Source organism: Podarcis vaucheri (genome assembly GCF_965113315.1).
Source record: "Podarcis vaucheri genome assembly, chromosome: 2".
In the NCBI taxonomy this organism is placed as follows: domain Eukaryota; kingdom Metazoa; phylum Chordata; class Lepidosauria; order Squamata; family Lacertidae; genus Podarcis; species Podarcis vaucheri.
In genome coordinates, this window is record NC_138760.1 from 1,594,548 (window position 1) to 1,618,970 (window position 24,423).

Sequence of the window (24,423 nt, forward strand, 5' to 3'; positions counted from 1 at the left end):
ATAAATGTTTGTTTGTTTGTTTATTCATACATACCCTGCCCATCCGGCTTGGTTTCCCCAGCTGGACGGGACTGAACTGGGTTGTCACTGGGGTACGGGGAGTCTTCAGCTTTGCTGCCTGGAAGATCACAATCCTTGCTCTTTGAAGATCACTACAATTTCCTTCCTTAAGACCAACCACATTCAGAGGTCCATGAAAGGCTTCTGCATTAATCTGCAACCGCTGCATTTGCTTGCTATGACCACAGTCCCAAGAAAGCTCAATAGACACACAGGAGAGCCAAGGGCTTAGGCTGCAAGATCTACCCTACAGACCCCTCCACCCCCCCCCCCCAATTAGGGCAAGCTGAGACATTCATTCCAGGCAATGAATCAGGACACGTGGTGACTGGTGCTCCCTACCCAACCTCACTACAGGACTAACCACTGCTGCTGTTTGGTCCTCCACTGACAATCCATGTGCTGGCTGCTCTCTGCTACCCCAATGTCTCCCTCCAGGGAAGGATCCTTTCTTAGATCAAGGCATTGTAAGGCGAGGTGGCCCTGGAGAATCTCCATGCCACTGGCCCACTACTGTGGCATGCACTGTTTAAATATCTGTCACTATAGCAAAGTGGTCAATGACCCGCTCACAGAGATTTCTGAGGCCATTCACCCCAGTTGCTCCAGTGCCTCAGTCTGGCAAAGAACTCTACAAACACAGGGTCCTTCCTCAGATCAAGGTGTGAGGGAGATCCTGCAGGCTGTGCCCATGATCCTTAACTGTTGGACATGCTTGCTGGACGCTGATGGGAGCAGGTGTACAGCAACACCTGGAGGAACACAGGTTGCCCACCCTTGCCTTAGACTCATGAGCTGGCCAAACAAGCTCCAATTGGACACTTCATACAACTATCCCTGAGTTAGGCCCGTCCCCTGCAGTTGTCATGCACACAAGAATTCTGAAGAGCTGTCCTTTGGAGTTGCAGCTGTCCCTCCTTCTGCCTTCCAATACACTGTGATGTGAGTCTGGTTTAAAACATTAGGAATCAGGCTGAGATTACAACCAGCATTAAAAACTATCAATAAAAGCCAGGATAAAGCCAATGTGCCGTATCCAGGGCTTTGTGAGCCATAAAAGGTTTTAAAAGGCAATTTAGTAGGGGGGGGATAGGTATATTTAAGACAAATCCTATGTTTCTCATAAAACAGGGAGGGAGGGAGAGGGTTGGCACGAAATAGCTCAAAGAATTGGCTATTTGGAAGTCACCATGTCTCCTTGCTTTCTATGCCTCCACTCTAAACTCAATTCTTTCTGGATCAATAAAAACATATGAAAATGGAATCAAAATAGCTAGAGGTGCTTGTGGGGATAAGAACTAACACCCTTCCCTGTTAAGGATGAAAATTAATTCTAACAACACAATCCTGAAAAGAAAAGAAAAACCACTCCCAGAATGTATTTTCCTAAATAGTTAGCTAACTGGATACCAAATACCCAGATTACAGTGTACAAGGATCACAATAAATGCAATATAAAAAGCAGCATTAAAACCACAAAATTCTCAAACTCACAGACCTTGATTCACTAGCAAAAAAACAAAACAAAAAACAGGCCAGCAATTGCATCAATCCGTAAAGGCCAGACAGAACAAGTTTGCCCTCAGCAGAAGTTGAAGAGTCATCAGCAGGGGGGACAAGTGTACCTTTGGTTACGACTGCCATACTTCAAACACTGAAAAATCTGTACAGAAAAGTTGTTGAGCTTTTTTTGCAAAACCCCGGAGAAGGCCCTACAACGTTTAACCGGCCCGCCCACTGTGCTAAACCGGCATGGTGTGGGGGCTCCAGAAATCGCTTCTGCGCATGTCTAGATACAGAAAATTGCTTCAGTGCAGGCGCGATTTCTGGCATTTGGCCATGCGCAGAAGCGATTTCCCGCACCGCAGACATGTACAGACATGATTTCCGGTGTTGCGCTGCGCCAGTCCGGCCCACGGAGGATCTCCGTGGGACTGATCCGGCCCATGCCCGGTAAGCCTTGCTGACCCCTGCCCTACAACAAGTCACTGAAGCCATGGCTGTAGCTGGGACTCTCAGCAGGGCCTCTCTAGGCACATTTGAAAGAGGTGTGTGCAATATAAACTGTGCTTGCCAACAGTCATGCCCAAAAGGATGGTGGGAAGTATTTCATTTCTCCCTCGAGACATTGCAGAAAGAAACAGAGGAGGTCTGGGCAACCTATCAGCTGCCAGGTGCAGCTGGACTGCAACCCCCATCATTCCTGAGAGTTGACCATGCTGGCTAGGGCTGATGGGAGTTGGAGTCAAGTTATTCCTCTTGTCCAGTTTCTGTTTGCATCTGACTTTGCCATCCCTAGGAGCCCTTCCGCCCTTGACCTTTGAAGCCTTTTCTTCACTCTGTCCAATTAAAAAGGAAAGGGAAACCTGCAGGTCAGACCAAACCTCATTAGAAGTGTCACTTGCTGGAACTGAGGATGCTGAATGTGTTGTTTTCTGAAAACTCTGTAGGCCTTGCTCTCAAATGGCTCCAAATCTATTTGCCCACTCTGATAATTTACAGCCAAGGAAACAGCAGCAGCAAGTAAGGTGGTATGTGGGCAGGAAGTCCAATTTTTCAACCCACCAGGAGACGATAATCTCCAGGCTGCCATTACTCTTCTTTCCTGATCCCTCAGTGTCCCTCCAGCATTCATGGCTGCCCACAGCTCTTTTTCCTGCCTCAACTACAACCTCCCCACCGGAGTAGTTAATTAAATATCAAATGTTTCTAAATGGCAGGAGCAAAGAATACATTTGCGGCGTGAGGGGGTTGGGGAGAAAGGATCATTTATACATTTGTTTGTGACTCACACTGGCCTTGCTGCCCAATCCAGGCAGGATGTCCTTGGCTTCCCAGGTGGAAATGGAAACAGCAATGCATAACCCTTTGCAACAAAAGGCTGAGATAAAAGAAATAAATATCAAGTGCAAGAGCTTTCCACTTAAGAGCATCTAAAGGTCATTGTTTCAAAAGTGCATTTTTGCAATGCACTCTTTGCCACTTGCTTGCAGTTCAGAACTTTGGGGGAGGTAAAGAGGTGGGGGGGGATGGGACAGCTGGGCAGGGGTGCCTCATTCTCCCTGCTTCCCTCCCCTTCTCAAGAATATTTTACGTATATCATATGTGTGCGTGTACATGCAGACTCAAACAAAGGCTGAGTGATGTCACAAGGCAGAGTTTCCCATGATGCCACAGGGCTGCCAACATTTGGAAGTCTGAAACCTGACAAGAGGGTTGAACTTGAGAGTCTGTCTCAGTACAGCTATATATTTATTTATAAAAATAGTTATATACCATTCATTTAAAAAACATCAGAGCAGTTTACATAAAACCATACCATTAAAACCACATAAACATGTTAAAATCAGGGATCAGCTAGCTATTATGAAAGATGTATTCTTAATTGCCTCTGTAATACTGATAGAATAGAAAAGCTTCCTTTTTTTTGCAAATTAATTTTTTATTGATTTTCAGTACACATACATACATTCATAAATTACACATATATAGGTTACATATTTAACTTAGGCTCTATCATGCCTCTGACTTCCCTCCATTTCTTTGGTAAGTATCAAATAAAGTTCTAATATCACGTACTCTATATATCTTATTATCAACTACACGCTGTAAGAGTTATTCCAACCCTACCAGTGTCTTCAAAGATTTACAATTGTTTCTTATATACATCAAATATTTACTCCAATTTTCTTGAAACTTCTGCTCGTCCTGATCTCTTAATTTTCCTGATAGTCTGGTCAGTTCTGCGTAGTCCATCATTTTAACCTGCCAGTCCATTATATTCGGTATTATGTCTGTTTTCCAATTCTGAGCTAACATATTTCTGGCTGCTGTCGTGGCATATAAAAAGAGGTTTTTATCTTTTTTTCAATTTCCTTTCCAATCAATCCTAGTAGAAAAGCTTCAGGTCTTTTTGGGAAAGTATATTTAAAGATTTTTTAAAGTTCGTTATAGATTAGTTCCCCAAAGCCCTTCACTTTACTACAGGTCCACCACATATGGTAGAGGTCACCCTCTACCTCTCCACACTTCCAACATTTCTTATTTTTTGTTCTATACATCCTTGCTAGCTTTACCGGCGTTAGATGCCATCTGTAGATCATTTTCCACAAATTCTCTTTTAAAGCAGTACAAGCCGTAAATTTCATGTTTACATTCCATAGTTCTTGCCACGCATCAAAATCGATATTATGGCCGAAATCAATAGCCCATTTAACCATAGCTTCCTTTATCTCTTCGTCTTTCGTATACCAATCCAATAATAAATCATATGTTTTTGATAATAATTTATTTTTACCTTCTAGAATATCAGTATTAAATTTAGATTTCTTATCCTCGAATCCCTTTTTACTTTTATCTTCTTTTAGTAGATCATTAACTTGGTGATACTGTAAGCACCCTGTATATAAATTCTCTACCTCTTTATACGGTTTGAGTTTTATATCTTGATCTGTCTTTTTGATTAGTTCTTCATAAGTAGCTTTTTCCCCTTCCATATTAACTTTTTTGATAGTTAAAACTTCTATCGGTGAAATCCACCAAGGGGTTTTCCTTTCCAATAGGTCTTTGTTTCTTTCCCAAACTTGAAATATTGATCCTCTGATTATATGGTTTAGAAAACCCTTGTGAACTTTCACCTTCTCATACCATAGGTACGAGTGCCACCCGTACCTATTATCAAAACCTTCTAAGTCTAAGAGATCGGTGTTTTCTAATTTTATCCAGTCTTTCACCCATGTTAAACAAGCTGCTTCGTAGTATAGACTCAGTTCTGGCAGGGAAAAACTTCCTCTTTCTTTTTTATCCACCAAGATTTTCATTTTTATTCTCGTTTTTTCCCCCCTGCCAGACGAATCTTACTAATATTTTTTGCCATTCTTTAAGTTGTTTTAGCCCTTTAATTACTGGAATAGTTTGGAATAGAAATAACATTCTGGGCAAAACATTCATTTTAATCACGGATATTCTCCCCAAGAATGACAACTTTAATCTATCCCATATTTCTAGGTCCTTTTTAATACCCCTCCATGCTGCCTCATAATTGTCTTTGTATAAGTTTATATTTTTTGCTGTAATCCATACTCCTAAGTATTTAACTTTCTTAACTGCTGTAATTCCAGATCTTTGTTGTAGTTCCTCTATCTCTTCCTTGGTCATGTTCTTTGTCAGCATTTTGGTCTTATTCTTGTTAAGTTTGAGTCCTGCCACCTTGCCGAATTCTTCTAGTCTCTGTAAGGCTTCTTGCAAACTCTTCTTTGGCTCTTCTAATGTTAACACTAGATCATCCGCGAATGCTTTAATTTTGTACTCTTTACTTCCTACCTTGATCCCTTTCACTTCTGATGCTTCTCTTAGCCTCTTGTTAAAAACCTCTAATACTGTTATGAATAACAGTGGAGACAGGGGGAAACCCTGTCTAGCCCCTTTAGCGATATCAAAAGGTTCCAATATATTGCTATTTATTATGAGTTTGGCTTTTTGATCTTGATATATGGCTTCAATTCCTTTTCCAAACCCTTCTCCAACTCCCATTGCTTTTAGATTTTCTTTCATAAATCTCCAGGAGATGTTATCAAATGCTTTTTTTGGCATCGATAAATACCAATGCCGCTTGCTTGTCTATCCTATTCTCTAAATATTCAATAATGTCTATGACATTTCTTACATTATCTTTCAGTTGTCTTCCCGGAAGAAAGCCTGCTTGATCTTTGTGAATTTTCCCATTTAAAAGTCTTTTTAATCTTTCCGCCAATACATCAGCAAATATTTTGTAGTCGTTATTTAACAAGGAGATGGGTCTGTAGTTTTTAACTTCTAAGCCATCTGCATCTTTTTGGGGGATCAAGGTAATGTAAGCTTCCTTCCACGTGGTTGGGATTTTCCCTTCTTTTAAGATGTTATTCATGACCTCGCATAACACTGGGACTATTTGGTCACATAATGTTTTATAATATTTAGATGAAATGCCATCTGGCCCCGGAGCCTTTCCCATTTTCATTTTTTTATTGTTTTCCAAATTTCTTGTTGTGTAATTGTCTGATTTAATTGTTCTCTTTCCTCTTCCGTAATCTGTTGCAATTGGTATTTTTCCAAATATTCTTCTATTCTATTATCTGTCTCTTTCTCTTTTCTATATAATTCTTTATAATATTTCTGAAACATCTTTCTTATCTCTTTGGGGTCTTCCACTATCTTTTCTCCATCCCTTATTCTACCTATTATATTTTGTTTTTTCCTTTCCTTTAATTGCCAAGCCAAATACTTCCCAATTTTGTTAGCTGATTCGAAATTTTTCCCCCTCATCATTTTAATTCTCCATTCTACTTCTTGATTCACCACCATGGAAAATTGGGCCTGTAGCATCTTTATGTTTTGTTTTATTGTTTCATAACGAATTAAGGTTAAATAACGAATTAAGATTCCAAGTAAAGCTGTTATCACTAAAGGAATGCAGCTAAAGGAGTCCAGCAATAAATCTCCAGAATTTGTGTGCTGTGAGGAGGAAAAGGAATCCATTCCGGCGGTAAGGGGAAACAACGTATAAAGGAAGGCTGAGAGAGGAGAAAAAGTAAGAAAGTAGCCACCAAGTGGGTATTGCTGAGAGTCCTTGGATACAAAGTAAAACTGTTCTGAGGCAAAGTGTTGTTTGGAAGATAAAGACAAGTATAAAAGTAAAATAGAAACCTCTTTGTATCGTCCCGGTCGGAGTGCTTTCTGCCAGCGACAGGAAGGGGCTTTCTACCCTCTCTTTTTCTATCCCTTATTACCTGCCTGTTCGAGTATAAATGAAGGGGAGAAATGGCGTATAACGAAAGGCTGGGAGAGGAAAATGAGCAATAAAGTAGCTGCCAAGTGGGTGTAGCGGAAAGTCCTCAGATACAAAGTAATTTTGTTTCGAGGCAAAACATTGCTTGGAAGATAAGATAAAGCAAAAACTGATTTGAAACCTTGTTGCAACATCCCAGGTCGGAGTGCTTTGTGCCAGCGACGGGAAGGAGCCGTTCCTCTTTTCATCATTCCTTTTGCCTGCTTGGTTATATTTACAAATGAGACTCTTCGGACTTTATTTTGGACGTGTTTAAATAAAAAGAACATGGACTGATATTGAAAGAAGTGGAAGTACTAATTAGTGTGGCTCTGCTGAGAGTTTTGGGGGAGAATTAGAACTGTTTAAGAGGTGCTCTTTGAACTTTTCTTCGGACTGCTTCAGAAGCATTGGCTGAATCTAGTGGAACTTACGTCCTCTATTTTGCCTCCCTCTACATCCTTGGCTTCTCATATGGACTAAGAGAAAATGGATGCTGCGCCTTAGATTACTTGGATTGCTGACCTCACGGGGAGAGTCAACGGAAGAAAGAAAAAGCAACATAAGGATACAACATTTTGGATTTACTTCTTCCCATTCTCTCTCTGTTCTACTCACTGGTTTTTGCTTGTTTTATTTGTGAATCTTGGCGGATTTACACTATTGTCTCTTATCTCCCCATCCCCGCATACAGTGCCCACCCTTACTTTCCGCCTGGTGTGGTGCCTTCCTCCCCTTCTTTCTTTACTCCCCTGCCCCTCCACTCCCTTACCTTTTAATATATATATATATTTAATTTCCTCTTTCTTTTTCTTCTTTTTCTTCTTCTTTACTTTTGTTTTTGGTGTGTTTGTTAGTTAGATTACCTATCTCTTTAAGAATACTGATTGTTTATTTTGTTAGTTTATTGGGGAGGGGGGAAGAGGGGGTGAGAGGGGAAATATACTGGAACAAACTATAAACTTCTATTACTAACTTTGTGAACTCTAGGGGCGGAAAGTGGCATTACATCAGCTGTTGTTAATTTTTCAATTCTGCATCCTCTAGGGGTGGAAAGCTAAATTGCATTATCTGTTAAATTGATTCAAGTAAAAATACCAAAATGAAGAAAGGAGTGGGAACACCGGCGGAGAGAAGGCCATCCAGACAGGAAAATGGAAAGGAGGGGAAGGAGATTAAGGACTATGATACATTAATGGCTGAAATAAGGAAGGAATTTAAACACAACAAAGAGTATATTGAGAAAAAAATAATGGAAGTACAGGATACTTTGGACAAGAAATTGGAGGGGGTGGTAGGAGAGCTGACAGGGAAAGTAAAAGATCTAACAGTAAAATCTAAAGCTCTTGAGGACTCAATGAAGAAAGTGCAGAAAGAATTGAAGGAGACTAAGAGGGAAACGGATAGGATTAGAGTAGAGGTAAAGGAGATAAATAAATCTCAGGAAGAGATACTGGATAGTATGGGGATGATGGAAATGAAAATGAAACAGGCCAATTTGATATTTAGGGGGATCCCTGAAGAGGCAAATGAGAACATAAGAATTAAACTGATTAAGGAACTAGCGAATTGGATGGATGTGAGGGAGGAGGATATAGGATTTACTATAGCAAATGTCTTTCGAATAAAAGTAAAATCCACCAAAGCTAGAGGGGAAAAAGCTCCCAGGGGATGTGTTATGATGTTTAACTCTTTGGATATGAGGAACGAAATATTGAGGTTAAACTACAACAAAAAGCTGTGTATAGGTGGGAGAGCAATTATCGTATTCAAAGAGATTCCATCGAGGTTTCTTCGAAGGAGAGACATTTATAAGCAGCTAGTAAACCAGCTAAAGAAAAATGGAATCCAGTACAGATGGGAATTCCCAGAAGGGGTATCATTCTATTATAAAGACAAGAGATTCAAACTATCTAGTCCTCAGGAACTGGAGAAATTTGCCAGAAGGTATGACAAAGAATTGGGAAGGACAGAGGGGGGGAGTTAGGGGGGGACAGATGGGAGGAGACGGAGGCAAGAGGAGGAGAAGAGGAGGAAGAAAAGGAAGCAGACGAAGAAGAAGAGTCTAGCAACAAAGAGTTTTAAAGTTAATTTAGACCTGACAACTAATTAACAATGGCTTTGAGAATACTGTCATGGAATGTGAATGGACGTAACAATAAAAATAAGAGAAATCAAATTGCACAGGTGTTAAAAAAAATCTTGACATAACATGTTTGCAAGAAACACATGTTGCAAGAAAACATAAAAGAGTTCTAAGTAATAAAAGATTAGGAATGGATTTCGTTGCCTCAGATAAGAACAAAAAAAGAAGAGTGGTAGAATCATAGAATCAAAGAATCATAGAGTTGGAAGAGACCACAAGGGCCATCAAGTCCAACCCCCTGCCAAGCAGGAAACACCATCAGAGCACTCCTGACATATGGTTGTTTTTTGAATTGGTGGATAATATGGGACTAATTGACATATGGAGATTCAAAAATCCTACAACAAAACAGTTCACCTTTTTCTCAAACCCAAATTAAAGTTGGGGAAGAAAAGATCACATTTGGATCTCGAAAGAATTAATTATGAGAGCTAAGAAAGCGGAAATTCTTCCACAAACATTATCTGATCACAACCCGGTCTATATGGAGTTAAGAGGAAAAGACCCCGCAACCATCAGATGGAGAATGAATGAGAACTTGTTCAATGATCAGAAGATAATAAACAGGGCGAAAGAGACAATTGAGGAATACTTTAAATATAATTTGAATAAAGGAACACCCATAGAAATAGTCTGGGACGCAAGTAAAGCAGTTATGAGGGGGTTTTTAATTCAGAAAAACAGCCACTTAAGAAAGGGAAGAGAGAGAAAGAAAGAAGAAATCTTGATACACCTCATGGAGAGCGAGAGACAGTTAACAATTAAACCAGAAGATGAAAGAATAGAAAAGCTTTCAGCAGGCCAGAGATATGAAGGTCCAGGGGTATGGAACCAGGGAAGAGATGATGGTGGGTTTTAAAAATATATATACTTTATATATTAAAAATATATTTTGAGCGATTAGTGAAATTTTTTAAAAGCACTTTTCAGTGCTCTACTTACTTCTCTGCTGCTAACTTCTGGACCAGGGCCATTCACTGCCAGCCGTGTCCTAGTTGTGCCTTCAGTTGCTGCCATGGGGAGGAAGGGTCAGCTCAGCTATGCTAGCACAGCTGCACACTCAGGGAAAACCATCAAGTCTGTAGGTGTGCCAGACCAACAGATAGCCCTAATATAACTTACCATCCTGAAGTGCCAAACACAGACCCTCCAAGTGTCCCTATATTCCAGGGACGTCCCTGATTTAGAGGAGCCATCCCAGTTTCTGATTTGATCCTGGAATGTCCCACTTTTTCTTAGGATATCCCTATTTTCCTTGGAGAAACGTTGGAGTTATCCGACACCTGAGCCGTCTGAAGGCAATCCTGTATCGGAAAGTTTTTTAATGTTTAATGTTTTATTATGTTTTTATATAGGTTGGAAGCTGCCCAGAGTGGCTGGGGCAACCCAGTAAGATGCATGAGGTATAAATAGTAAAATTATCATTATAGAAAGGGACTTCCCTATTTTCATCAGAGAAATGTTGGAGGGTTTGCAGACAGGAGTCTTGGAACCAAAGCCTGATACTTGACTTCTCTACCCCCTGCAGAAAGAAGTGAAAACTCACAGAGCATAGACAGCAGGCACATCATACCGCACAGAGATTAGTAACCATCTCCACATCTTGTAGCGGTTGATTCTGTGACTGCAGCAGCCTGATTTGTGGGCTACTGTCACTAAAGGCAGATCTACACCACAAGATGCTTCAACAGAGACCTGTAGTGCTGCAAGGAAACCAGTCTAATTTGCAGCACCCTCACCAAAATACAGTCTTGGCGGAGTCAGAGACAGCAAAACAGGTATAAGTATAAAGCAGACTTAGGTTTATATGGTGCAGATCTACGAAAAATAGGCACTTCATTTTGTTTTCCTGCATAAAATTCCCAGCCATTGGGTGACAATATTACTGTACCATCTTGGCTGTTGCAATTTTCAGTGCAAATGATCGATAGGACTCAAGAGTAATAGTGCCCTTAGCACCCAATAGATCAGTGTGATTTGTCTCATATCCTGACCTGCAAATGCAGACCATAAAGCCAAACCTCTGCTGAGAAATGGAGCTCCTTTCCAATCTCAGCTCCATTAATAGGGAGGGGACCCAGAGCATCCCCAAGCAACACTGCCAACCGATGGCCGCTTAAGTGTCTCTTGTGGAGCTCAGAGAGAGCAAACAAAATTGGAGACTCCACTGACCAGCTGTTGCCTCTTCTGTGCTTTCAGTCATGTTAACACATTCTGAGCTGCAAGGCAAGACCCATATGCTGGGGTTGCCTAGCCAGGCTCTTGCCATGCCACTTTGCCATCTCGACTGGACCATAGAAGAAGCAAGTAGCAAATGCTGCCATACCCTCCAAGTGCCCCTATTGTCCGGCAACAGTCCCAGAGTTGCAAAAGCTACCCTGGCTTCTGATTTGATCCTGGAATGTCCCTATTTCCCCCACCAGGGCCACCACCACCAAGTTTGGGGATGAGGAGGAGCCGGCACTTGTCCTGAGCAGCTGCAGCTGCAGGGGAGCACCTCATTGCCTCTCCTGGGCCCCTCCCACTGGCCTCCTCCCTTGGGCAGCTCATAGCTGCTGGTGGGGAGCAGGCAAGGAGGAGGAGAGGCTGCTGAGGCCCAGCCCTGCTTGATGCGCTGGCTTTGAGCTATAGGCAGAGGGCAGGGCCACCCTGGGCGGGAAGAAAGGGCGAGCAGAGTGGAGCACAAGGAGTCCTGATTTTTAAAAATCAAAGATCTACTTGCCCCTTTCTATATATTGGTGTGTGTTTTCCCTTTTGTAAATCTGCCAGAGAACAGAACAGAACAGAACAGAACAGAACAGAACAGAACAGAATAGGGATGAATGGATTTTCTCAGGATGGTGGATGGCATGTGTGCTGTGTCCCATTGGTGAAGTGGTGGTGGCACTACTCTCCCTTCTTCTGAAAGAAATGCTCTGCAGTGGCTGGTGTGTGTTTGTGTGGAAAGGATGAAAATGATGGGTCAAGGAGGGTCAGTTGCAGGGGAGTGAGAAATGTTGGAGGGTATGTGCTGCTGAAAGGAATCAGTGGTGCTCATTTTGAGTAAGTAGTAGCTAGATCTGTGCAACAAGAGGCAGCTCTTGCAAACAAGGGGAAATGCGGGGGGGGGGATGCAAGCAGGAAAAACTTTATTTCATAGCATTTATATACCACTTGATTGTAAAAGGAAACCTTCTAAGTGGTTTACGAAAGGATAAAAGGTAGGAAAAGGTGAAGGACCCCTGGACAGTTAAGTCCAGCCAAAGGTGACTATGGAGTGTGGGGCTCGTCTTGCTTCAGGCCGAGGGGGCCAGTGTTTGCCCACAGACAGCTTTCCGTGTCATGAGGCCAGCAGGACTAAACCACATACCTGTGATGCAGCTAAATAATTATAGACTCTGGAGTTAATGGACCTACCAGGGATTATTTTGCAGCATGTTTATTTGCCTACTTTTGTTGCAGCCACTATGCATTCTCCCCACCCCCACATCCCACATCCCAAAATGATGCTGTATCATGGTCATGCATCTGGAAACAGAACTATTTTGAAGTGTTTGCCATTGTCTACAAAAGCAATAAACTTCAAATTAAACATAAAATGTGAAAGAGCTGAACACATTCCTAAATGGTAAGGGGTGAATTTTGGTGCATTCCAAAAACTTCCAAATATGGCCATGTATTTTTTGGGTGGGGGCATGTAGACCACCCCTAGTTTAGACCCAGTCCAAACTTATGAGCTGTCTTACAGTGTCTTTTATACCAGAACCCTCCCTATTTTTTGTAATTGTGGAGATTTTTGGAGGGGGGAACGGCAAGTTTTAAAAACTGTTTATTAAGTTGCATTTTGAACAGTTGTAACCTGCCCTGGAACTTTAGGGAGAAGGGCAGGTAATAAATCAAAATCACCACCACAATCACGTCAGTTCCATCCAGATGTTGTTCGACTCCACTCCAGGTCTGTCGTCACCAGCTAAGATGGGCAATGATCAGGGATTCTGGGAGCTGTATTTAGGGAGGGGAGGGGAACTGTCTGGTTGATGTTTTCATGAAAATCTACCAAATGTGCACTACCCAAATCAAGATACAAGTCAAAACATAGCTATCCTTTGAAATTTGCACTTCCCTGAATTTTGGCAGGAAGTTCTCCAACCAAAAATAAAACAAAATAAATGCATATAGTATGCATTCCTCATTTGATTTCTTGACAAATTTACAATGGGCCTCACAACCACAAATGCTGCTTGCACTGCATTCCATATATACTTAGCAAGGGATATGGACTTAACAGTCCTTGCAATCTTCCCTCTGTTCCTCCCCACACCTGTTCCACCAACCTCTCTTCTAAACTTGAATCCTTAAGTTCATGCTTCATTTCTTCTACGTTCTCCTCAGTGTCAAATGTGGGCAGGTCTATTAAATCCCACCCTACTGTCCCAAAGTCCTCTTCCAAAAACTGAAACCTATGTTATAAAACACACACAAGCATTCTCAGGTTTCTTATCAACAGCTAGCATGTAAATGTGCCAAGTGGGTCCCTTGTTTCCCATCCCTGCCCCCATTTTGAAGCTTTCAAAAGCCATGTGAAAGCTGAGCTTGGCAGACTCTTTTTGCCTGCAACTCCTTTGTGGGGGGCTTCTAGTAATTGCAATTGTAAATTGATGTGATTCTTATTTGGCTAATAAATACTTTATTTGCACGTGCGAAGTCAATAAGAAGCCGTCTTCTCTTTGTAATAAGATTTTAACACAATTAATCTGGAGGAGGGGGATTTACTGCTCATCCTGCCATGTGGAGGCTCCATGTGGAGCAATAAAGGCACCATTTGCATCTCATTAAGCAGAAGAAGGTGAGACAGAGGAAGCCTCCATGAGTCCTCCCTGGAATCCTAAGAAGCGGAGCTGTCTTGGAGAAGAAAGCACAGCTAACAGAAGGATCAAAGTCTCCAGCTTCCAATTAAATGTTGCAAGAGCAAAGGGCTGTGGGGGAAATGCAGTAATTAAAAGTTGTTTTGAGGGGGGTAGGAAACAGGCCTTGTACCTAAATGAGAGCCCAAACCTGAGATTTACCCCTTTCTTCCTTGTTTTAGCAATGGGACAGCAGTCTATGCGTTCTGATGCACAAAGGGCAACGCTGTGACCCCTCAAGCTCTGTTTTGGAATGTGAAATATACTCAGAGTCGCAAAGTGATTTCATGCTCTTTATTCAGCTCATAGTGGTGAGGAGGAATGAATGAATGTCCCCTCAAAGTATCTGCTTTATATACATTATTTACACAATGGGCTGCACATGATTGGTTAATTCTGGAATTCTACTGTAAGCCAATCAGGTTGTGGATTCACTTATATCTGGAGCATGATTGGGTGGTTCCTGCCAACCAATCATACTGCTGCATTGTTCTTGGACCAATCAGACTGCTGCATTCTGAATCCTATTGTTCTAGGACCAATCAGACTGCTGCAATTTGGATCCTATTGTTCTAGGACCAATCAGACTGCTGCAGTTTGGATCCTATTCAACTCAGTACATAACAGAATGAATCCTACAATAGAATGGAAATGAACTCCAGCCAGACTCAAAGGTTTGGCTGAGGACCCAAATGTATGATTGGTGTGGAGGAAGGGGACAAGGAGACTCCCCCTTTCTCAACTCCCTCTTGCTTAATACAATGTATCCAATGATGCTGACTGTTGGGAGACAAAACAAAGACAAAACAAAGCACTTCTTGTCGCAGCGGGTAGGTAAACTATAGAATTTGCTCTGGCAAGATATCATGATGACCATGAATTGGGATGGCTTTAAATGAGGATTAGAGGAAGGAAGAACAGGCTATTAGTGGCTGACAGCCATGGTGGCTGTGTTAGTCTCCCTCCGCTGTTGGAGCAGTAGGTAGCTTCGTGGTGATTGTCCTGGGAAAAGAGAAGTGTTCTGTGTTCGCTCCTTTCTCATCCAAAATGGGCACAATTCCTGCAGCATCTGTTGGCACTGCTTGAGGAATTTGATATTTGTGAACCCCTATACAAACTGCTGCACCTCCTGGACTACTGTGGAGGCTGGAATTTGGAAGATACCGTATTTTTTGCACCATAACACTCACTTTTTTCCTCCTAAAAAGTAAGGGGAAATGTCTGTGCGTGTTATGGAGGGAATGCCTATGGATTTTCCTCCTCTAAAAACTGTGCATGTTATAGAGCGAAAAATACGTTAGTTATCCTTCAAAGTTACCGTAACACTTCTCCAAATTCTGTGATACAGTTCTCAGCTCAACTTGCACCTTTGAAATAAAATACATTGAGAAATAAGTGGGGGGGGGGTTTGAAATACGCTTTCAAAACCTCTTATGTAAATGTGGATTTTCTTCTTTGTTCATTATTATTTTTTTAAAGCATAGATTAATGTAGATATATAACCAAAAGACTTGGTCTTATATATGATATTGGCAGCATGAATAGGAATTGCAACTCAATAGGAAGCATCCCAAAATCTTACACAGTGCGCTTGGTTCCAACTGTCTCTGGAATATAGCTATAATGGAGAAAATAACACATAATTTGTGATAAGGACTAGAACCTGAAGATGCTTTTTATATGATTTGGCATTCTTTTATGAAATATATAGCAGAACCATCATTTTCAAGATGGACCCATGTCACAAGCTTGGCAAATCTGGAACTAGACTTGATTATCTGGTGATGTTGATAGTCATTACTTGGACTTTGGGTTTTTTTTTAACCCAAGTGCAACTGTATTAATTCTATGTGCCTATTTTGCAGTTTTGTTTTTCCATCTTTTAATTTTCACCTGTTGTTAAAAATTTTTGTTTTAAATTCTGTTTAAATATTTGTATTAAATACATTATAGAATGAATTTTAAAAAAAACTTTACCAAAAAATTAAGGGAATGGGACAGAAAAGACTGATGAATGAACACCTGCAAAAGTGACATGCTGCAGAAACAGTTGGATCTATTCCTCCATCCCAATCAGTATCTGCAATAGGTCTAGAGCAGTCCCCACCAGCACCCCAAATTAAAAATACATCACTTACTTTTTCCATCAGCTGCCGTAGTTGTCGGCTGCGCAGGTCCCTGGAGCATGTGCCCTGGACAGGGATGACAGCCGTGCACAGACATTTGCCGTCGGGGGCCTGAGCTGAAGTGTAGACCTGCCAGCCTTCATCGGGGCTCTGGAAGAGAGTCTGCAAAGAGAAAGAAGCATAGAGCACTCAGCAACATGGTCAGGGCTTCTGGCCTTGCTCCTAATCCCAATACCTGCAGATGGAGGAGACACCAGTATATTTGCACTACACATTGAAACCAGTTTCAGAATTACAGGAAGTCCTCACAGCAAGCACTACTGGATTCTCTTGCAGGGGCAGGCAGACAGTCAAACCCAACTGAAAGGGGTTTTAAAGAGGTGTTGTATTTGTGCTGAAGATCTTCATGGGAGAACAAAGGCTCAAAATCCTGGAAATTGCTTTGAGTTTCATTTGTGGGCAGGGAACACAAATCTAATAAATAAACAAATAGGCTTTTCAGCAGGCATAGGAGTTTAGTGCAAATGAGGCAGAGAAAGAAAGGCAAGATGTCATGTGCCTAGGTAAGTTCTCTTGCCCGAAGTTGAGATGGTATTCTAGTTTACTACATGTACACTCTTTGACTTGGGTCATGTCTATATATGCAGCAGAATAATGTGGGGCTGAGAGATTTGTTTCTCTCTCGCTTGCTCTCTTTGCAAAGAATGAGGAAGATTAAAAAATGTGCCTTTTCGTGAAGTGGTACCGTTCATTCCACCATCCCATCCTGCTCCAGGTGTGTATCTCGCTCCACAGTGTTGAAAGGGTCTTACATAGGAAACCCCACAGTAAGCCCTTGTCACCATCTCAGATTGGGCTGTCACATAGGGAACACAATGGAAGAAAGGGAGACTTGGAGCAGTCCTCTGCACACACACACAAACACACACACTGCTCATCCATTGACATGAGCCAACAGTGTGACGCGGCAGCTAAAAGAGCCAATGCAATTCTGGGCTGCATCAATAGGAGTATAGCATCTAGATCAAGGGAAGTAATAGTGCCACTGTATTCTGCTCTGGTCAGACCTCACCTGGAGTACTGTGTCCAGTTCTGGGCACCACAGTTCAAGAAGGACACTGACAAACTGGAACGTGTCCAGAGGAGGGCAACCAAAATGGTCAAAGGCCTGGAAACAATGCCTTATGAGGAATGGCTAAGGGAGCTGGGCATGTTTAGCCTGGAGAAGAGGAGGTTAAGGGGTGATATGATAGCCATGTTCAAATATATAAAAGGATGTCACATAGAGGAGGGAGAAAGGTTGTTTTCTGCTGCTCCAGAGAAGCGGACACGGAGCAATGGATCCAAACTACAAGAAAGAAGATTCCACCTAAACATTAGGAAGAACTTCCTGACAGTAAGAGCTGTTTGACAGTGGAATTTGCTGCCAAGGAGTGTGGTGGAGTCTCCTACTTTGGAGGTCTTTAAGCAGAGGCTTGACAACCATATGTCAGGAGTGCTCTGATGGTGTTTCCTGCTTGGCAGGGGGTTGGACTCGATGGCCCTTGTGGTCTCTTCTAACTCTATGATTCTATGATTCTATGAAGAAGCCAATCACCATTTTCCAAACCATTTCACAGGGGTCGTTCTGAGGATGAAAACTTTATATTTCCATGAATGCTACCTTGATCTCTTTGAAGGTAATTCAGGATATGAATGCAATTAATTAATTAGACAACAATATACAATAATTATTAATCATTCCTGAATAGTGTAGTAACTTAATAATATATAGTAGTATAATTCACTAGGTGTAACCATCAGGAATTGTGTTAATTTGCTTACAAACAACCTGGAGGGACCCAGCTGAGAATAAGAAAGGTTTTATCTATTGATTAGGAAATGTAAAGAAATACACGACACACAGCCTCCATCCCAAGTTTGAAACCAGCCTCCCCCAACTTAGTGTCCTACAGATGTTGCTGGGACTCCCTCCACCCCTGAAAATTTGGCCATGGAGGCCATGGGGCTGAAGGCATCTTAAGAGAGAAAGCTCTAGAAAACAGCCTGAGAAACAGAGTCAGGGCTTATCCTGCTTCCTTGGAGTTCCCATGAAAAAGAAGCCACCAGAGAGACTGGAGATGCCAAGATCTGCCAATACAACAGCCTGTGGAAAAGATTTGCTGCTTTGTCTCTCCTCATCTTCCCCAGCCTGACTCCCGCCCACACGGCATCTCTGTAAATATTTGCTGGCTTTTTTAAGAGTTAGCATTGGCTGTTGTCATTGTGTGCATGCACAGACACACTTCCCCACAAAACTTGCAAAACTGTGAGATGCAGGCAAGTCTAGGAGATCTTTAATACAAAATAAAAAACAGACAGTTATCAAATTATGCTAATGTGCTGCTTACAGTTAAACAAGAATACATCATGATTCTTAGGGGTGTGCAGTTTCCCCCTCTATTTTGTAAGTCCATTTGTTTCCATTATTAAAAACTTCACTCATTTCATTATTCAGCCATTAAAAGCATATTTGTTTCAGCATTTATTTGTTCATGTTCAGTTCCATTTCCCCCTTTCTTTGTTGTTACTGTTTTATGTGGCGGCAGCAGTAATGCTTACAGTGGTACCTCAAGTTAAGTACTTAATTCATTCTGGAGGTCCGTTCTTAACCGGAAACTGTTCTTAACCTGAGGCACCACTTTAGCTAATGGGGCCTCCTGCTGCCGTTGCGCTGCCGGAGCACGATTTCTGTTCTCATCCTGAAGCAAAGTTCTTAACCCGAGGTACTGTTTCTGGGTTAGCAGAGTCTGTAACCTGAAGCGTATGTAACCCGAGGTACCACTGTATTTTGGTGGCTCCCTCCCTCCCATAAGCCACTGTCTTCTTTTCCCAGAATGCCACAGATATTAAGAACATAAAAAGAGCCCTGCTGGATCAGGCCCATCTAGTCCTCACAGTGGCCAGCCAGGTGCTTGTGGGAAGCCCACAATGGAGCGCAAGAGCAGTCTCCCCACTTGTGATTCTTCAGCAACTGGCATTCAGAGGCAGATGGCCTCAGACCAGGGAGGTGGGATACAGCCAGCATAGCTAGTGGTCACTGACAGACTTATTGACCATGAATTTGTCCAACCCGTTTTTGAAGTTATCCAAGTTTTGGATAGGTATGATTGCATGAGTAATTTCCATAGTTGACTAGGCATTGTGGGGCAAACTACTTCCCTCTATCTCTCCTGGGTCTTCCAACAGTCAGCCTCATTGGATGGCTCTTAGCAGAGAGAGATATGAGAGAGAGAGAGAGAGAGAGACTATCCAGTTTCTCCACACTTTTCTGTTGCTCTGGGGCATTCTGGCAAAGAAAGTGGCACTTGCCGCTAAAAAATGGCAGCTCTCACTGGTGGACACCATTCTCCTCCCAGGGAATGGTCTAAAATGACACACAGAGGCAACATGATTGCTGACTTCACATTATGTCTCACAGCCAAGGATTGTCATTTGTTTTGCTCCCAACCAGCCACTATCTGTAGCCAAAGTTTCTTCTTGGCTTACTGATCATAGAATCATAGAATCATAGAATCATAGAGTTGGAAGAGACGACAAGGGCCATCGAGTCCAACCCCCTGCCAAGCAGGAAACACCATCAGAGCCCTCCTGACATATGGTTGTCAAGCCTCTGCTTAAAGACCTCCAAAGAAGGAGACTCCACCACACTCCTTGGCAGCAAATCCCACTGTCGAACAGCTCTTACTGTCAGGAAGTTCTTCCTAATGTTTAGGTGGAATCTTCTTTCTTGTAGTTTGGATCCATTGCTCCGTGTCCGCTTCTCTGGAGCAGCAGAAAACAACCTTTCTCCCTCCTCTATGTGACATCCTTTTATATATTTGAACATGGCTATCATATCACCCCTTAACCTCCTCTTCTCCAGGCTAAACATGCCCAGCTCCCTTAGCCGTTCCTCATAAGGCATCGTTTCCAGGCCTTTGACCATTTTGGTTGCCCTCCTCTGGCACGTTCCAGTTTCATGGTTAGAGTGAAATGAACCATGATCCTGGGTTCAGATGCAATGCTGGTTTGAGCAAAACAGCCCTGACAGGTGTGCTCACGGTGCCCTGACAGGTGTGCAGACGTTGAGCTCTCAAATTTCAGCAGTGCCCACTTCCGGAGATGGCGCCATCGGCAATGGCGGATTCCCTCTAGTCTTGAGGGAGTAGCTCCGCAGAAATTGGGTCTTGCCACTACGGCGAAGTGGGGACCCCTTCGAAACTCACAGGCGGGTGAAGCCTGTGATCGTGGGACTCAGCGGGCACCCTTAGCGCCCCCCAATTTGCGAGGGAACTCTGTAAAGAGCTCCGGAGCAAAACGAGGATTCTGGCGCGGTGCTGAGAGCCAACTGCTTCTTCTGTGGAGTGAAGCCGTGCAGCTGTTGCCGGAGAGCGCCGACCTTTTTCCTGTGACAATTTGGCTAATAAACAACTACCCATGAGTAGGTTAAACTCGAAGACTGGGATATTTAAAGAAAAAAAGGACAAATTTGGCACTGAAGCAGGAAGGCGTAAACAGGAAGTCCTTCTTCCGCTTTCTGTAAATAGATGAAAGCAAAGACTGTCTAAGCTAAGACCCTGAAAATTGTTTGAATAAAGACTTAAATTTCAACATCAATTAAAGAGAACTCCCTCCCTAAGGTGCGGGAGAGGGGAGGGAGAAGGGGAAGCATCTTTGCCCGCAAAAAAAAAGAAGAGAGAAAGGGGATAAAGACCACCACTTAACGCCTGGGAACGGACTGTCAAGGGATAATGGATGCCGCATTGTGAATCGCACTGTTAAAGGATAATGCAACTATTTGACAGCTAACTCTGCAAGAGAGATACTTGTTTTGAAGGGTCTTTCCGGACTTGAAACTGTTGCTGGTTTGGCTAAAGGGGGGATCTTTGAAAGTTGGAAAAGTTATTTTATTGTTACAAGTATGGACTGCTACTGTGTCCCGCTAGAGGAACTTTGAAATTGTTACAACTGGCCAGGGAATTTTCCATCCTAAACAGGCTAAGGGGAATTTTCCATTACAAAACAAGCAACTGTGGGATTGACCTTGATCTGTTGATAAAGTGTTATGGCAGACTTGACTCAGGAAAAAACAACAAGATTGGGTAAAATTAGACTGCAACAGCGTAGGCCGTCAGCAACTGGCCTTCCTGCCCCATCAGGGGAAGATCCAGCCCAGGTGACGCCTAAAGGAATGGCTTCTGAAGGGGGCCTAGCTTCAGCACTAGACAAAATTTTTGAGACTTTGGAAAAATTAAGCAAACAGGTTGCTGAAGCAACAACTAAAATTGATCAAAACACATCAAGCATCAATAACTTGGGGCAGAAGGTGAACTCAAATACAGAATCTATTGAGAAACTGCTGCAGGAATCTACTTTGAACCGAAAAACAGCTGAAGAAGCCAAGGAAAAAGCATTGGCTGTAGAGGAAAAGATACCACCGATTTGCAGGCAGCTTGAGGACCACAAGTCTTTGCTGTCTATGATTGAATTGAAAGAAAAACAAACAAATTTAAGGATTAGGGCTGTACCTGAACTTGAGAAGGACAGTTTGATTGACTTTCTTACACAAGAATTTGCAGACTTTTGGAATTTAGATTCAGACAAGTTGGATTTCAAGATAGTAAGTGCTTTCAGACTTGGAAGAGGGGGGGGGAGAAAGAACAGGGTGAGAGACTGTTTGATTACCCTCCGATCAAGAGAGGAGAGAGACAGAATATTGAGCCTGCACTTTCAGAAGACATTGGAAATATGTGAAGCAAGAGTGGAGATATTTAAGGACATCCCCAAACATCTTTTGGATCTTAGGTCTAACTACAGAGACCTAGTGGCCCTGCTAAGAGGAAACAGAACCATCTTTAGGTGGGAATTCCCTCAAGGCCTATCTTTTACCTTTAAAGGGAAAAAGTTCAAAATAAGATCAGTGGAAGATAAAGAAAAATTTCTGAAAGAACACCAAGAAGACCTGCAAAAAGAAGCCGAAGAAGAGCTAAGAGCCTTAAAACCAGGAATACGAGACATAGTACCACTACCTTTGGGATTGGACAAGTTAGAGAAGGCGATACCACCGACAGAACAAGAACAACTACTTGGTGCAGTTGGAGGAAAGTAAAATAAATACATCATGTCCCTGCAACAGTTAAGTTGGAATAATCATGGATTTCCCAGAGAAAAGGAAAAAAGTCTTTCATTTATTGAAAAAGGAACAATTGGACTTGATTTGTTTGCAGGAAACACATGTGATAAGGCTTCATAGGAAAGTATTGATTAATAAAAGATTGGGTCAAGAATTTATTTCATCGGACAAGGTTAAAAAGAGAGGAGTAGTAATTTATGCCAAAGAAAGCCTATCACTGAAATTTATCTTCAAAGATGACCAAGGAAGATATGTGGCAATTGAAATCCAAACACAAGGAGAAAAATTTTTGATAGTAGGAGTATATGCACCAAATGAGGGGAAATCTGAATTTTTTAAGAAGTTGCATGAGACATTGTTAGACTATATGGATTACAACATTATCATGATGGGAGATATGAATGGAGTGGTATCTACAAATATGGACAAGTCGCAGAGACAGCTAGTTACTAAAGATGGCAGACTACCAAAAACCTTTTTTGAGATGACTGACAATAAGGACTTGATTGACATATGAAGAATAAAGAACCCCTTGGGTAGAGAGGGGACTTTCTTCTCTGAAGCCAAATTGACATGGACAAGAATTGACCAAATCTGGATAACTAGAGGACTGGCACCTAAGACTCGAAAAGTGGAAATTTGCCCTAAAACCTGCTCCGACCATAACGCTGTGAAAATGGAGATGAAACTAACACCTGCCGGTTCCTTCAGATGGAGGATGAATGACACCTTGTTTAGAGATCCAGAAGTTACCAAGAAGGCCCAAAAAACCTTGAGAGACTATTTTGAGATAAATATGAACACTACCATTGAAAAAAGAGTAATCTGGGATGCAAGTAAATTCAACAGAATGCAATAAAGAAGAGAACTCAAAATGAGAAAAAAGATAAAATTTTGGAAAAAATAAAAGAGGCTGAGAAGAAACTGAGAGTGAAACCAAAGTCACAAGAGATTCTGAGAGAAATAAAATTATACCAAGTTCAATATATGAAGATGATGAATCAGGAAATAGAATGGAAAATTAAACAGATGAGACAAAGGTCATTTGAATCGGCCAATAAATGTGGAAAACTGTTAGCTTGGCAAATGAAAAAAAGACAAAAACTCAACACCATCACCAACTTGGAAGTGGAAGGAAAGAACATCCAGAATCCAGTGGAAATTAGAAAATGCTTCCAGAGGTATTCTAAACAGTTATATTCACAAGGGCCACAGAAAGAGTTTGATTTAGACCAATTTTTTAAAATAAATGGACTTCAAAATATAACCTCAAAATATTACCTCAAAATATAACCTCAAAATATAACCTCAAAATATTATAGATCCTTGAAGGACTGGATAATACAACCACTAAAGGATATACACAGGTGGTACATGACACCAGTCAAGCTTGCAAAAATCTATCATCTGCCCGATAATAAATGTTGGAAATGTAAAGAAACTGAAGGTACATTCTTTCACCTTTGGTGGACGTGCCCAAGGATTAAGGCTTTCTGGGAGATGATATATAATGAATTGAAAAAGGTATTTAAATATACCTTCTTGAAGAAACCAGAGGCCTTTCTCATGGGCATAGTCGGCCAATTGGTGCCAAAGAAAGATAGAACTTTTTTATGTATGCCACAACAGCAGCAAGAATACTTATTGCAAAGTACTGGAAGACACAAGACCTACCCACTCTGGAAGAATGGCAGATGAAGGTGATGGACTATATGGAACTGGCGGAAATGACTGGCAGAATCCGAGACCAGGGAGAAGAGTCGGTGGAAGAAGATTGGAAGAAATTTAAAGACTATCTTCAGAAATATTGTAAAATTAATGAATGTTAGAATGACGTTGGATAGAAACTAAGTGGTCTTTAGCAGTAATGCTATAAGAGAATATGAGAAGATGGTTATTAATAGGTAAAAACGTAATGTTATAATATTTTAAAATTGAAGATTAAGATGATTGAAGAGGGGAGGTATTTGCTGAATTAAAAAATTGAATTGGAATACAGAAAAGGGAGGCGTGAGGAGGTCCGGGAAATAAGCAATTGAAAATATGTGACGGAAAGACTGAATTGTTTTTAACTATTTTTATTTTGTATCTTTCTTTTTTCCCCTTTTTTGTAATTTTTTGAAAATCTCAATAAATATTTATATTAAAAAAAAAAATCAGCAGCGCCCTGTGCAATGCTAAAATTTTACATCCCCCACCTCCCATGCTCCATTGCTATAGCATTGCTTTAACACCCCCTGCAGTGTGTG

The 24,423-nt window shown here is 41.7% G+C and overlaps 1 protein-coding gene across 4 annotated transcripts in view; it reads right to left on the minus strand.

The window, feature by feature from the left end:
- Nucleotides 1-24,423, minus strand: part of OLFM2 (olfactomedin 2) — a 219,537-nt gene that overhangs the window by 61,523 nt on the left and 133,591 nt on the right. For all 4 annotated transcript variants that reach the window (XM_082208546.1, XM_082208544.1, XM_082208545.1 and 1 more), the window contains exon 2: nucleotides 16,033-16,182. In XM_082208546.1, coding sequence (XP_082064672.1) covers nucleotides 16,033-16,182 — 150 coding nt within the window. The remainder of the gene's footprint in view (nucleotides 1-16,032; nucleotides 16,183-24,423) is intronic.